The sequence below is a fragment of the Artemia sp. Qi Xiang Cuo genome, chromosome 12 (assembly GCF_049724085.1).
Source record: "Artemia sp. Qi Xiang Cuo chromosome 12, ASM4972408v1, whole genome shotgun sequence".
NCBI classification, from domain to species: Eukaryota; Metazoa; Arthropoda; class Branchiopoda; order Anostraca; family Artemiidae; genus Artemia; species Artemia sp. Qi Xiang Cuo.
Window position 1 is genome coordinate 55,268,212 of NC_142805.1, and position 16,660 is coordinate 55,284,871.

General features: G+C 34.8%; 1 protein-coding gene across 1 annotated transcript in view; it reads right to left on the reverse strand.

The window, feature by feature from the left end:
- Positions 1 to 564: 564 nt before the first annotated feature.
- Positions 565 to 16,660, reverse strand: part of LOC148946294 (uncharacterized) — a 33,429-nt gene continuing 17,333 nt past the window's right edge. The window contains exons 4-6 of the mRNA XM_089097656.1: positions 15,149 to 15,316; positions 12,512 to 12,681; positions 565 to 3,616 (exon numbers count right to left, since the gene is read on the reverse strand). Of these exons, the coding sequence (XP_088953782.1) occupies positions 1,078 to 3,616; positions 12,512 to 12,681; positions 15,149 to 15,316 (2,877 nt within the window). The 3' untranslated portion in view covers positions 565 to 1,077. The remainder of the gene's footprint in view (positions 3,617 to 12,511; positions 12,682 to 15,148; positions 15,317 to 16,660) is intronic.

The following is a 16,660-nucleotide window of genomic DNA, read 5'->3' on the forward strand; positions in this document are numbered from 1 at the left end:
ATGTAGACCTATCTTAGTTTTTACACAATTTTTGAAAACGCTAAATTTCAGCAAGGGGGGGGGGAGTATGGTTAGGGTGCAGTTGCTCCCCCTGCCCCATAGCAAATTACGCCCCAACCATTATACCCATATAGGTCTTGATTCAGATACAGGCAAGTATTTTCTGAATCAACCAAATTTGTGCAAAGATCAAACCTAACTTATACCTATACTTTACATTTTTCTTTTTTTATAAATTTACTAAAATCTCGATTAATTAAAACAAAGATCTAAACTTTACCTAATTTAAGCCTTTTCAACTTAGTTCTGACACAGGCTTTGAACTCTCGGGTTTTAGTAAAACTTCAGTGTTATAAATTGATGTTCCATTCTCCCTCTTATAAGAGGCGTAACAATGATACCGCTTTAGAGAAGCTCGAACTAATAGGAGGGGGGAGGGGTCAAACTTTGAGTAAGTCTTTATGCAGCGGTATTCCAAACGCATTACTACAATATTTTTGTGGGATTAAATAGGCACCCTCTGAGCTATCAGTATCTTAAACCAGAAGACAAAAGAAGAATACGTCAGTTAAAATTTTTATTACACATCCCATTTGCTATACAATGCTTAACAGTAATGATTGACTCATTGTCATTTTTTTTTACATCTGGCAAAAAGCCAATTTTTTCGACAGACAACAAGCTGCTCCATGCACTTTACATATAAACATAAATTTTAATATGCTTATCACATTCATTATATATTAAAGTGAAACACTTTCCTGCCTTAAAAAATAAGAAAAAACCCACAAAAATTGAGCTATGGATGAAAAAAAACATCCAAAAATCAGCTTTTATTACATACATATACATGCGTATATTTACAGAACAATATATTCATTTCAAACCAACACCTTAACAGCTATGTCCAAAACGCAACAGAACAGTAAAATTAAAATAATAAAAACTGATTAAAAAATTAAAGTGTCAGAACAAATGAAATTTTTAAACAAAGGAATGTTCTACAAGGATTATAGCCAACAAGGCCATCCAATAAAAACTCCCAAAAGGATCACTAACGGTTAAATAGCCTATCACTTAGTCTTCATCAGAGAGGGGCTCGTATTGAGCAGATAAAATTGGGGCTGGTTCTTTCTGTGCACTACTAGAAGCGTTCACATTTCCCTGCCTATTGTGTGGGCTAGGGGTTGTTGGTGCAACACTAGAAGGCATAGACCCATGGACACTTACTGGCGGCCCAGGGGCTGGACTCGGGGGCTGCGAACGATGAGCAGGATTTACGGCGGATGGACTTTGAGAAGGATTAGAATGCCGTACTGCCATTACACCATAAGAATAGGGATAGTTGGGGACTGACTGATAAGGAGATGGTGGATTCTGAGCATTGGGACTAGGACGACTTTTCGATGCATAAGTTTGCTCTACTCTTTGGAATGGACTTTGCCTTGCTTTGTCTTCTTCTAAACGAGGACGTTTTGAGGGACTCGGAGCTTGGGAAGGGCGATTTTCATTTTTGTCTTGATTGTCACTTGAAACATCTTCAGATGTCCTCATTACTTCAGCAATTTTATTCTTTACGTAATCAAATACTTGCGGGGATGATTTTTCAAGAGGTCGTCTCTGGGCCTGCCAGCTTTCTTTTATCTGTTCTTGTACTATCCTTTCTCGTGCCAGATGGTATCCCTGTGGCGTTGCTGGCCGCATCATGAGGTGATGTCTTTCAGAGAGTTGAGGATGCCTTTCGATTAATTGAGTGTGCCTCTCTTGCATTTGGGAATGTCTTTCAGGACCAAGATGGTGTCTGTCCTGTAAAGAGTGGCGCTGGTCTTGTAAACCATGCCTCTCTGGATAATGTCTTTCAAGTTGAATGGATCTTTCAGAAAGGTGAGGGTGACGTTCAATTTGCAAATGTCTTTCGTTAATGGTTGGATGTCTATCTGGCAATTGTAAATGTCTATCAGGGATCTGAGCATGTCTATCAGGAATAAGATGCCTCTCAGGTATCTGAGGATGGGGTCTAGATCCACTGGGAACTTCACTAGGACTAGCACGTGATATTGGCGCTGGAGCTCGAAGCCCACTCAGGTGCCCAGGCTTTATATCTTTTTCTGTATGCTGCGGCACAGAATTTCTAGGATCAGTACGAGGGTCTCGTTCTCGCCAGGCCCCTGACACATAAGCGTGGTATGATTGTTCCGACTCAAACCCAGGTCGTGCAAAGTCTTTTGTAATAATAGAATCGATATGTTCACCAAGAGTGATAGGTTTCGAAGCCACTTCATGAACACCGGCTCTATAGCTCTCTTGAGCTTTTGATTCCTTCGAATAGCGCTGGAACATTCTATCAAGTCTTTCTCCTTCCAATTTTTCACCTCGAGATATACCACTCACCATTTGATGAGTGACTATTGCGTCTATTAGAGATGCAGCAGTGACTTGATGGTCTTTGTCGTCAACTAGCCTTTGAGGCTCTCGTTCGTGGGCAGGCCAGTGCCTTTCTTTCTCAATCTCCCCGTTTGTGGATTTGACTCTGTGAGCTGGTACAGGATTTGTTAATGGTGCAGGTCTCTCTTTTTCCTTTTTATCTGGGACAGGCAAACTGGGCTGGGAAGCTATTACATCCACAAATGAAGAAAAATCCAGTTGCATTGAAGAATTAGCTCCTGATTTGGGTATCTGTGACTGAGGGAACCGCATGGGTCCAGATGGAGTATGCTGTATAACCCCTTGCCTATGATGGATATTTTTACTTCCGGCAGTAGGGTGGGAATAATGACTGACAGGAGGGTAGCCTGGAGGATAATGCTCAGGTTTTCGTTCATGAGACTGCATCAAGGTCTGCTGAGCAGCACCATCTAAATAAACATGCTCGGTACTTAGTAGTGAACTGTGACGAGGAAGCTCCCTTTCTTTACGAATCATTTGCTGACTTAGTATATAATCATTATAGAGCATACTTTCTCTACTACTCCCTTTACTATGCTCGGTCATACTACGTCCAGGGGATGGCTTTCTTTGCTCCCTTGGTTGGGGGGCAACAAGAAATCGGTCACGCTCAGTCAGGTAGACATATTGCCCAGTTCTATGGTCAAATACTACAGTTTGTAATGGCATTTCTTTACTAGTATTTACAACATTTTTTCTTGACTTGTCCACACTTACAGGGGTACCTTGCGTAATTGAGCCACTATTAAAAGAGAGTGCTTTTTCGTGAATTGGTTCCTGATCACGTACCAATGGCATTGGTTGGCGCACAAAATTAACAGCGCCTCTAGACGGAACACTAACTGGCTTTGATTGTACTTGAGGTCGCGCAGTAATAGAATCTCGATCACGTTTAATACTTAAATCAAGTGTTTCACTCTGTTCATCATCTTTGCACTCAGTCACTACAATGTTGATTCCCTCTCTAGGTAGGGGTTGGTTAGGGAAAATAGGCTTCCGAGAGTCTAGGGGTCGTTTTTCATCTCGAGGAGGAATAAAATGCTGCTCTCTGTGCACAGGCTCACGGGGGTAGACATCTCGCTGAGAGGGGATATGAGGATGCTGCCAATCTCCTGTTTGTGGAGGGAATTGTGGGGAAGAAATCCGTACCTGATCTGACGTCAAAGATGACCTAAAAACAAAAAACAATAAATCTTCATGGTTATAGGGTATATGGTCATAGAGTATAAAATAAAGAATAATATAAAGTAAATAAGATTAATAGTAAACGATAATATAACTATGATAAATGTGAACAGCAGACAATAAGAATAAATAATTAAATAAAAAGTAAATAAATAAAAGTATATAATACAAAGAATAATAACATATTAATTTCTAAACTAATTTAGAAAACAAGGATTACACAAATAACAAAACACGGAAAACTTTTCCAAATAAAAATTTTTAATTACAATCTGATTAATAAGGAGTTACAATTAAAGACTGATTAGGAAGCGTGTCTGAAGTGTGCCTTGGCTCTTTTACGACGCATTGAATTTGATACTATTCAACCTATAAAAGTCTTCTGTTTTCCTCGATATATTTATTAGAATTAACAGCAGGGGAGAAAAAAAGAAAGACATATTTTTTTCTACTTTTAACTGAGCAGGAAAACAATTATCTTCGCTATGCCGGCTTCGCTAGCAAAGGGGGAAAATCGCCCACAAAACTAAATTCTAAGTTTTATTTCGGTAGCCAGATTTCATGTCGCCGAGAAAGAAAATGTTTTCATTTGGCAAAAAAAAAAAAAAAAAAAAAAAAAAAAAAAAAAATTGGATGGGTAAAACTTTGTTTTATAACAAACAAAAGACGTCATGTTTATGCACTATTAAAAAGTCACTGTCACTATTCTTTATTCGATTGGCATTCAAAGGATTTCCTTTTCACACAAACTTTCTAAAACCTTCAACAATTTCTCGTTCAATCAGACATATTAGTTGCAGTTCACGCAGTGACATTACTTGGTTCCATTGACATTACTTGGACCACACAAAAGGACACTTACGATTTTTTTTTTTTAACGAAACCAGCAGTTTTTCTTCATGCTCATGATAAAAAATTACAAATAATTTAGCAGTTTAATAATTTTCGGATCAATCAAAATTAAACTCACAACGATAATTTGGCAATTGATTAGATTGACGACGTGGCAGTGTGCCTATCACACTTTTATATTTAACAACTTCTTACACATGTGAATTTCGGGTGTCAGTTGAGGCAGAAAAACGCCTGGTCCTTCTGCAAGCACAAGTATTTTTTTTTTTTTACTTATTTAGTATTTTCTTTCATGTTTGTATCTCAAGATTAGAAAGCAATTTCACTGTGGTTTTGCTAATCAATCTAATCTTGCTGGATGCCTATTAGACTATCGATGTTTCGAGTTTAATCACTTCATATACACCATATGCTCTGGCGGAAATCAGAGCATATGAAAACCCGTTCTTGCTTGAGACTATACGAGAGGGCACTTGGAATTTTCCATGAAACTAATAAATTGCCCCTGTTGAATACTGTTCCTATTGTTGTTCTCTTGTGCAGACTTGGTGTGTGACATTTTGATTTAAGAGTCATGTTGACTTGAACTTAGATTCACGAGTTATTTTTGAGTCATGTTGACTCAAAACTGAAAAAATGGTAGGCCTACAGCTCGAAAATCCCTGAGCTTTATTTTCAAAGATATCACCAAAAAATAGAAATGGTCTATATCCTCAGCCCTGTATAGCAAAATAGACCGTAAGCTATCACCCATATAAAAGAAATCACTGAATGGAATAATCGGCAATTTTGTTTAAATCTAAGAAAAATTACAAAAAATGCACCGAAAATCCGTGAAAATAATTTTTTTTTCTGTTATCCTTTAAACTGATACATGAACTTTTTTTGAAAGGAGGGAGGAGGATAACAGAGTATAGAAATCAACTTGGAGTGGAAAGTGCTAAGCAATTACGGCTTTCACTATGACGTAACCTGCCCGCCTCCCTCCCTAAAAGCGGTCAGCAGAAATCATTCTTTTTTACGTATTACATATGAATCTGATTAAGGTGAAAAAGAATGCAACTCGGCCCCAACTAGAAAATTAAAAACTTGCCTCCATGGAAGGAAGTGAAAAAGCAGAAAATTCATGTTTGTTAGAATCCTCCAGAGGCCCCCTAGATTCCCTACTCTGCGCACGAAGAGCCGCAATACCTACCAGAAAACATGTAGCTATTTTCATTTCAAAGGCTCAACTATATTGCATAGATATTTCGGCTGTGGAAATACAAAAGGCGTTAAGTGACATTTTCCAAAATGTTTAGGAGAAGCAACAAAATGTTTTGGAAAATATGCCTCCATGTCTCTCCAGTTCCAATCATGCCTTTCTGGTCATCTTATGGTGGGCCTAATGTGACAATTTTCGTGGCTGTGGAAGAATCGTACACTTAACGCTTTTTGGTTTGCAAAACTGGTCGAAATTTGGTTACAACGTGATATTGAGTGGATTATAAAACTGAGAATATCTCGAGAAGGAAAGGGGATACGCGCATTTTGATAAAACCCATTGATCAGAAGTTCCTGATTTTAGTATAGTCAAGAAATAACTTATTTTGACTGATATGTCACATAACGTTTTTCGATTTTCCACAGCCGACTTTTCGAAAGAGGGAAGCGGGCTGTAACTAAACGGGCTGAATAGCTAACACCAAATTCCACACTTAAATAATACACTAAAACACATACTGATATAGAATTCCGTAATTCACATGGAAACACTGAATCGGTGATGTATAATAACTATGTACAAAATGTAAATAAAATGTAACTTAAAAAATACATTTTTTGGTAAAAATCACAGCAATTTGTCTTTATTATTTTTTGGAAATTGCTTATATGCTAAGATAGCAATTCGCTTTCACATTTACATAATACTTGCATGTATGGAGGGGGGCAGATTAATTTTAAGCTAAAAATTCAAATAATTGATCCCAGAATCACAACCCATGAAAACACTGTCATATGAGTCAAAGCTCTCGGCATTTTTACGTAACCTCCCCCTTTTTTTACATCGCTGCAAGAAATCATAATACCCATTGGGCATTGAATCTCAATTTTTCAAACTTTCTGCTCATTTTTTAAAATCATAATTCATGTTCTAAATTGTATAATGGCTAAATTCAGTCTTTCTCGCAGTACTTCTAAGGACATTCTTTGGAAAAGTATGCTCCTTTGGAAACATTATAGCCGAAGAATCTGTCGAGACAGAAAGTAATCTAAATCGCAGTTATTTTCTTTCTTTTTTATTTTGAAGTTTTTTTTTGTATAATTTTACCCAGCAGCATGTTCACATTTGTTAGTTGTTAAAATACTATCTAATAAAACACTTTATTATAATATAATAAAATACTTATATAATAATATAATAAAATACTATCTCTTAGGTTTTTAGAATGTTTCTATTTATTTATCAACCCAATAAGTTATTCAATTAAAGGCTAGATTGCTTGAGCAAAGCAACCAGCTTTCCTTGCAAATTATACAAGAAGGAAACACAAACGCTAACAAAAACAGTAAGAAAACTAAATCGCAAAAAAGGGAGCGGAAGTGCCGGGTTCAGACCTCACTCTGACGAAAATTTATTCGACTTGTAAATTGGTCGTAATAATGCGAGTAAAAAACTTCCTCGCCCAAAAAAAACTAAAGCATATTAAACTAATCTTGAAAATGCAGGTACAAAAAATTGTAAATGCACCACCCCTCCAGAACAACAATTCTTTTGGTACACACACCCCCAGTAGCAGATCCAGAGGGGGGCGAGGGGCGCCCCAACCCCTCTAGCGTAGTCTAAAGTAGTGTAATTTACTTAACTAACTTCCGTTAATTAAACTCGTTCCTAACGCAAGTTTATCGGATCAACCTATTTTGCGCCCCCCCCTAAATTTTCTTATCGTATCAACCTATTTTGCACCCCCCCCCTTCAAAAAAAATCCTGGATCCACCCCTGCACAATCCCGAAAAGAAATGATGTAAAAAAAAAAAAAAAAAAAAAAAAAAAAAAAAAAAAAAAACTGGCTTGGGTGCAATCAGTAAGTTCATGCTTTTCATAATATTTTTTAAATCCAATTTTATTTAGTAGCATCTCCACATTTGTTGGTTCATAAGACCCTTTAAGTTGTAAAATTATTATATTATTATTATCTTCTATATTTTCTAAATCAAACCAATAAGACAATTCAAATATTGGCTCGATTACTTGAGCCAAAATGCCAGCTTTTCTCCCAAGTTACACAAGAAGAAAAACATAAGCACTAACAAAAGCAGTAAATATACTTGATTGTAAAAAGGGGGGTATTCGGTTTAACCCCAGCCCACCCCAGACAAAATATTCATTTGACTCGTAAATTGGACGTAAAAATGCGTGTAAAAAGAAAATCTCTCGTCAAAAAAATAATAATAATAAAACAACTTAAACGCCACCTCTCCACCCCTCGAATAAAAATGATTTTTTTTTAAGAAAAAAAAAAGAATGTAAAAACAAAGCAAGCTGGGACACCCTGATTGGAAATCAGCAATTCCTACTTTTTTATTGTTATAGCTGTTTCACCCTTCAGTTTTATAACATAAGCAACCCAAGATAAAAATGTAAAATTCAGTAGGGTATGTATTACTGGTCAGCTAAAAATAATCCACCAATCAAAACCAACGATAAATCAGTTACGGATTTTTATATAAACCATTGTAATAGGCGTCCTTAGGCAAAGTAAAGCCACTTTTGCGGTGCCTTTGAAGAAAAAAATTCGATGAACATTAATTACTCCTTACTCTTAACGAAATATTTCATATTCAAATGAGAAGCGACTTTTGCGGTGCCTTTAAAAGGAACAATTCCATGAACTTAATTACTCCTTACACTTAGCGAAATATTTCATATTCAAATGAGAAGCCACTTTTGCGGTGCCTTTAAAGGAAAAAATTCCATGAACTTTAATTACTCCTTACTCTGAGCGAAATATTTAATATTCAAATGAGAAGCCACTTTTGCGGTGACGTTAAAGTGAACAATTCCATGAACTTAATTACTCCTTACACTTAGCGAAATATTTCATATTCAAATGAGAAGCCACTTTTGCGGTGCCTTTAAAGTGAAAAATTCCATGAACTTTAAGTACTCCTTACTCTAAGCGAAATATTTCATATTCAATTGACAAGCCACTTTTACGGTGCCTTTTAAGTGCAAAATTCCATGAACTTTAAGTACTCCTTACTCTTAGCGAAATATTTCATACTCATATGAGAAGCCACTTTTGCGGTTCCTTTAAAGGGAACAATTCCATGAACTTAATTACTCCTTACACTAAGCGAAATATTTCATATTCAAATGACAAGCCACTTTTACGGTGCCTTTAAAGAGAAAAATTCCATGAACTTTAATTACTCCTTACTCTTAGGGAAATATTTCATATTCAAATGAGGAGCCACTTTTGCAGTGCCTTTAAAGGGCAAAATTTCATGAACTTTAATTACTCCTTACTCTAAGCGAAATATTTCATATTCATATGAGAAGCCAGTTTTGCGGTGCCTTAAAAGGGAACAATTCCATGAAATTTAAATACTCCTTACAGTTAGCGAAATATTTCATATTCAAATGAGAAGCCACTTTTGCGGTGCTTAAATTCCATGAACTTTAAATACTCCTTACACTTAGCAAAACATTTCATATTCAAATGAGAAGCCACTTTTACGGTGCCTTTAAAGAAGAAAATTCCACGAACTTTAAGTACTCCTTACTCTTAGCGAAATATTTTATATTCATATGAGAAGTCACTTTTGCGGTGCCTTTAAAGGGAAAGATTCCATAAACTTTAATTCCTCCTTACTCTTAGCGAAATATTTCATATTCAAATGAGAAACCACTTTTGCGGTGCCTTTAAAGGAAAAAATTCCATGAACTTTAATTACTCCTTACTCTTAGCGAAATATTTAATATTCAAATGAGAAGCCACTTTTGCGGTGTCGTTAAAGTGAACAATTCCATGAACTTAATTACTCCTTAAACTTAGCGAAATATTTCATATTCAAATGAGAAGCCACTTTTGCGGTGCCTTTAAAGAGAAAAATTCCATGAACTTTAAGTACTCCTTACTCTAACCGAAATATTTCATATTCAAATGACAAGCCACTTTTTCGGTGCCTTTTAAGAGCAAAATTCCATGAACTTTAAGTACTCCTTACTCTAAGCGAAATATTTCATACTCATATGAGAAGCCACTTTTGCGGTTCCTTTAAAGGGAACAATTCCTTTAACTTAATTACTCCTTACACTTAGCGAAATATTTCATATTCAAATGAGAAGCCACTTTTGCGGTGCCTTTAAAGAGAAAAATTCCATGAACTTTAAATACTCCTTACTCTAAGCGAAATATTTCATATTCAAATGACAAGCCACTTTTACGGTGCCTTTTAAGAGCAAAATTCCATGAACTTTAAGTACTCCTTACTCTAAGCGAAATATTTCATACTCATATGAGAAGCCACTTTTGCGGTTCCTTTAAAGGGAACAATTCCATGAACTTAATTACTCCTTACACTTAGCGAAATATTTCATATTCAAATGAGAAGCCACTTTTGCGGTGCCTTTAAAGGAAAAAATTCCATGAACTTTAATTACTCCTTACTCTTAGCGAAATATTTCATATTCAAATGAGAAGCCACTTTTGCGGTGCCTTTAAAGGAAAAAATTCCATGAACTTAATTACTCCTTACACTTAGCGAAATATTTCATATTCAAATGAGAAGCCACTTTTGCGGTGCCTTTAAAGAGAAAAATTCCATGAACTTTAAGTACTCCTTACTCTAAGCGAAATATTTCATATTCAAATGACAAGCCACTTTTACGGTGCCTTTTAAGAGAAAAATTCCATGAACTTTAATTACTCCTTACTCTAAGCGAAATATTTCATAATCATATGAGAAGCCACTTTTGCGGTTCCTTTAAAGTGAACAATTACATGAACTTAATTACTCCTTACACTTAGCGAAATATTTCATATTCAAATGAGAAGCCACTTTTGCGGTGCCTTTAAAGGAAAAAATTCCATGAACTTTAATTACTCCTTACTCTTAGCGAAATATTTCATATTCAAATGAGAAGCCACTTTTGCGGTGTCTTTAAAGTGAACAATTCCATGAACTTAATTACTCCTTACACTTAGCGAAATATTTCATATTCAAATGAGAAGCCACTTTTGCGGTGCCTTTAAAGAGAAAAATTCCATGAACTTTAAGTACTCCTTACTCTAAGCGAAATATTTCATATTCAAATGACAAGCCACTTTTACGGTGCCTTTTAAGAGCAAAATTCCATGAACTTTAAGTACTCCTTAGGCCTACTCTAAGCGAAATATTTCATACTCATATGAGAAGCCACTTTTGCGGTTCCTTTAAAGGGAATAATTCCATGAACTTAATTACTCCTTACACTAAGCGAAATATTTCATATTCAAATGAGAAGCCACTTTTACGGTGCCTTTAAAGAGAAAAATTCCATGAACTTTAAATACTCCTTACTCTTAGGGAAATATTTCATATTCAAATGAGGAGCCACTTTTGCAGTGCCTTTAAAGGGCAAAATTTCATGAACTTTAATTACTCCTTACTCTAAGCGAAATATTTCATATTCATATGAGAAGCCAGTTTTGCGGTGCCTTAAAAGGGAAAAATTCCATGAAATTTAAATACTCCTTACACTTAGCGAAATATTTCATATTCAAATGAGAAGCCACTTTTGCGGTGCTTAAATTCCATGAACTTTAAATACTCCTTACACTTAGCAAAACATTTCATATTCAAATGAGAAGCCACTTTTACGGTGCCTTTAAAGAAGAAAATTCCACGAACTTTAAGTACTCCTTACTCTTAGCGAAATATTTTATATTCATATGAGAAGTCACTTTTGCGGTGCCTTTAAAGGGAAAAATTCCATGAACTTTTATTCCTCCTTACTCTTAGCGAAATATTTCATATTCAAATGAGAAACCACTTTTGCGGTGCCTTTAAAGGAAAAAATTCCATGAACTTTAATTACTCCTTACTCTTAGCGAAATATTTAATATTCAAATGAGAAGCCACTTTTGCGGTGTCTTTAAAGTGAACAATTCCATGAACTTAATTACTCCTTACACTTAGCGAAATATTTCATATTCAAATGAGAAGCCACTTTTGCGGTGCCTTTAAAGAGAAAAATTCCATGAACTTTAAGTAATCCTTACTCTAACCGAAATATTTCAAATTCAAATGACAAGCAACTTTTACGGTGCCTTTTAAGATAAAAATTCAATGAACTTTAAGTACTCCTTACTCTAAGCGAAATATTTCATACTCATATGAGAAGCCACTTTTGCGGTTCCTTTAAAGGGAACAATTCCATGAACTTAATTACTCCTTACACTTAGCGAAATATTTCATATTCAAATGAGAAGCCACTTTTACGGTGCCTTTAAAGAGAAAAATTCCATGAACTTTAAATACTCCTTACTCTTAGGGAAATATTTCATATTCAAATGAGGAGCCACTTTTGCAGTGCCTTTAAAGGGCAAAATTTCATGAACTTTAATTTCTCCTTACTCTAAGCGAAATATTTCATATTCATATGAGAAGCCAGTTTTGCGGTGCCTTAAAAGGGAAAAATTCCATGAAATTTAAATACACCTTACACTTAGCGAAATATTTCATATTCAAATGAGAAGCCACTTTTGCGGTGCCTAAATTCCATGAACTTTAAATACTCCTTACACTTAGCAAAATATTTCATACTCAAATGAGAAGCCACTTTTACGGTGCCTTTAAAGAAGAAAATTCCACGAACTTCAAGTACTCCTTACTATTAGCGATATATTTTATATTCATATGAGAAGTCACTTTTGCGGTGCCTTTAAAGGGAAAGATTCCATGAACTTTAAATACTCCTTACTCTTAGTGAAATATTTCATATTCAAATGAGAAGCAACAAATGTTGAGGTTTGTCTTTCTCAATGTTAAAGTTATAGCATACCTGGCTTCCGGTCTTTGGTTCACAAAACTCTGATTGTCCTTCAATATAGATGTAATTGTTGGCTCAACTTGTGTTGACATGGGGCGGGTAATTCGGGAGGGTAGTAAATCATTCCGCTTTATACTACGCTCTATTACTCCATGCATTATATCCTTTATGCTGATTGACTCCTGAAAAAAGGTAAAACATTTAATAGTTAGTCACTTCTGAAGGAAACATATTAGTAAAATAAAAATAGCACGATTAGATTACTTTTTTTTTTTTGTTCTTTCCAAATATTGTATTTGATTTTGATACACTCTATCCACCTGGCGGTGGCAGATACAATATGTACAAAAATGAAAAAAAAAACAATAGAAGGACGGAACTCTAACTTTATAATATGAAGCATGTTTCTATTAATCAAATTATCATATTTTCCACCGTTGTTGTAGGCATATTAAAATGGCCTTTACCGTAATATTTATATTCAGAGTTCTATTGTTCTCAGTTGCCCAAAAATAAATTTTATCAAGTCGAGACTGCAGAAAAACAGGAAACTAAGAAGTTATAATGAATTACTAGATTTAAACAACAGAAAAATAAACAATTAGGGGTACAAATGGGACTATCAGGGAAGAGGATTGGGTATATTGTCAGAAAAGCGAGGATGATAATTGGAAATAACAGAAAATAATGAATTTAACGGTACTACTATTCTTTGTTTAGAATATTTCTTTCAAAAGTGGCCAAGCCCAAAATATCTATCATACAAATGGGTATAATATAACAGCTAATTTATTTGAAAGATGTAAGTATAGCACAGGATGTCATAACAAATGAACCACCAGTAGCTCTAAAAAAATTCTAGCAGGAATTTCTAAGGAATGATGGACCAAGAGATCATCTCGGATGTTTCCATACATTAAACGCACTAAAGAGGAAAGAGGGGTAAACTGAAATAAAATTAATAAAAAACTTTTTTTTTTTGCATTTCTTCAGTTCACAATTCAGTTCTTCATAGAGGCTGCGAAAAAAAAACATCCAGAAATCATTTGCCACGCATGCACGGGGGGCGAAAGGATTTTTATGAGCAGAACTGACCCCCCCCCCCTATTTGATCACCTTTAAAGCACAAAGACTTAAATTACATACATTTATTTAACATATAAATCGTTCTTGGTTAGCAGTCATTCAACGAATACATATAGGGCTTTCCACTGACCAGTCGACTTAAAATTTAATATGCGAAATTTAATGTTAACTGTTATAGTTTCAGTGATCCAAACACCCGTTTTAAATTCTTGAACAAATACATCCTGCAAGCTAAACAAAAAATTTTGCGTTCAAAAACAAACTAAAGAAGGTTTTCTGACAGAATTGCAACTCTAAAAACTTATTTTCCTACAAGTTGGAATAATGTTCATTCTCAACATCAGAGAATAGAAGCTGGGAGATGGTAAAGTGGAATAAAATTTTAAGACCAAAGAAACTCATCTATCATCTAGCTTAACTCTTGAGACTACTAAATTAGCGCAATAACAAACACATTATAGAATAAAAAAGAAAATTAAATAAATAAAGCGAAGACACCGGTAAATAATGGCGTTTTACCAATTTTTATTTCTTAAGCATTCAAAAAAAAATTCTCGAGGTTTATAATTCCAAAATGGGGTCGATGTCACTGTAATATCAGCTCCAAAAACTAGGCGCTTAGCCTGAAGGTGACTAAGATTTCAATTAACTCTACAGACAGAATTAGACACCTTACTAGTTTTGTAAGTTCCTTTAATATATATCTTAGGGAACACAGAAAACAAATAATTCAGAGCAATTGAGAAAAGTGCTTTTTTTTAAATTAGATTTTCCAGGAACTTATGCAGAAACATGAAAGGGATGATAAAAGACGATTTGCAACAAGATGGGTCAATAATTATAAAAAAACAAGATCTGCCAAAAAGGGACATAAATAGAATAGATTGCGCTGAGCTAAAAAAAATATTATTTGTAGTATATAAAGTTTGTAGATTTGCCCAGTATGAGATTTTACCGCCTCTCATTATTTCTTAGCATTGCTAAACAAGGTAACAACAAGGAATATGAAGCAATCAATTCTGTTATGCAAATTCCTCATGCATAATTAAATAATAATGTCTACATTTTTTTTACTGCATATATATATTCCATAGATAACTGATTGTAATAAGCAAATTTTTTTTTTGACAACGCTGAAAAAATATCACTTACTACGGCGCTAATATCGCTCAGCGTCATCAATTGGCGAATAATTAAGAAGGGGGGGAGAGAGGTAAATTATATTTAAAAATATAGGGGAGGGGGCAAATTTATCATTGTTTTCAATTTTTCCAATAAAAATACACAAAAAAGGTATTTTTCACAATATAGGGGGGAAGGGGAGTGAAAAGAATCTAGGAAGCATATGCTTCCCCTAACCTATTATGTCCAATCCTGTCTTTTCTTTTTTTACTATTCGCTGCATTGTTTTAATAACAAAAATGTTAATATAATTTAATTACAGAAAATATGATTTAAACTAAAATTCAATGTAGCACCGATTGGTCGATGTTAATCTATTTGTAATTTTTCCTAAAGCAACAACAATGAATAAAACAATCAAATAACAAAAATAAAACTGACCTTGCTACCAGGCCTTGAAGGTCTATATTGGTTTTGAACAATTTGGAGCTGGTGCTGGCTGCTACTAATAGGGGGCGTGAAGGTTCTTCCAATATTGTTGTCTGCTGGGAAAGATGCCCGAGGTGCCTCTTCCAAATCCAATTGCCCTTGACATTCATCAGCACTTATCTAAAAACGTGAAAACACGTTGAAAACTTATAATATATTTATTTTAAAGTTTTACTATAATTTACCAGTTAATTTTTTCGTCTGCCAATAAAATAAAAAGCCTTGAAAAGTACGCGCATTATCTCTTAAAAAAGAAATTTTTAGAAATTCAGGAAAATTAATATTAAAGTCCTTAGATTCCATTAGGGAAAGAAGAATTGGAATCTCACACGTACTTTAAATATTTTTTTTTTCAAGGGTAGGGTGACATCGGGGTGGGCAAGAGGAAGAAGGGGGTGTTCAAAACTCAAGGAAAACAGCAAAAAAGATATATTATATGGAAAATATAATCAATTGTAGCAATGTCATGATTTGGGGAGGTGGAAGGGCATCCTAATGGGATTGAGACCGGAACATGTTTTGTTATTTAGGAACATGGCTAAATATGCCATGACATAGCTATTTAGCCTTTTACCCACCCTTAAACCCTCAGTTATGCCAGCTTTGCCTCTCATAGAGAACACCTGCCTTGGCTTTACTCTATTTAGCCATGGCTAAATATGCCATGGCATAGCTATTTAGCCATTTAGCCGCCCTTAAACCCTCAGTTATGCCAGCTTTGCCTCTCACAGAGACCACCTGCCTTGGCTTTACTCTATTTAGCCATAGTTTTCAAGTTTTTTTTTCACTTCAACCAAGTTGATTTTGATTAAAAAAAAATTAACGGATTCGGATGAATACTGTACAAAAAACTCAAGATGAAGGTTCCGCCACAGCGCCAAATCTGATACAATGGAAAGCTTTGAAAAGTGCTCTCATCGCACGCCAATAAAGCGGTAGTTAAAAATTGAAGAAAATAAATAATTATTTGAAATCAATTAAATGTTTTAATAAATTTTACCATGCAATCTTTCCTCGAAACTTGTCTTAACATTAACCAATATTATTACATAATGATAATGAAATTAGTAATAATAATGTAATTATTTTAATAATCAGCTTTAGGAAGCACTCTCATCGTTCTACAATAAAGCAATTTTAGAAATAAGAAAGTATACATAATAATCCAACTCCACTTTCAAGAGTAATAATATCCAGCGCCAGCTGATTATTCGCAGCACCATTTCCCATGTATATTAGTAAATGTGCATAGAAAACGGCAAACACAATTATCATTGATATAGAAAATACAAATTTAATTTGACATGTTCAAACTTACATTTTCTCAAAAGAAAACGGAACAAGCAAATCTATTAGCAATCAAGGAAATTTTTTTTATATTCTGAACCGGGAACTGTTGATTCTCAACTTATTGGAAAACTATGTACGCCTAAAAACTACATACGTGATTGACTGCTACATTAT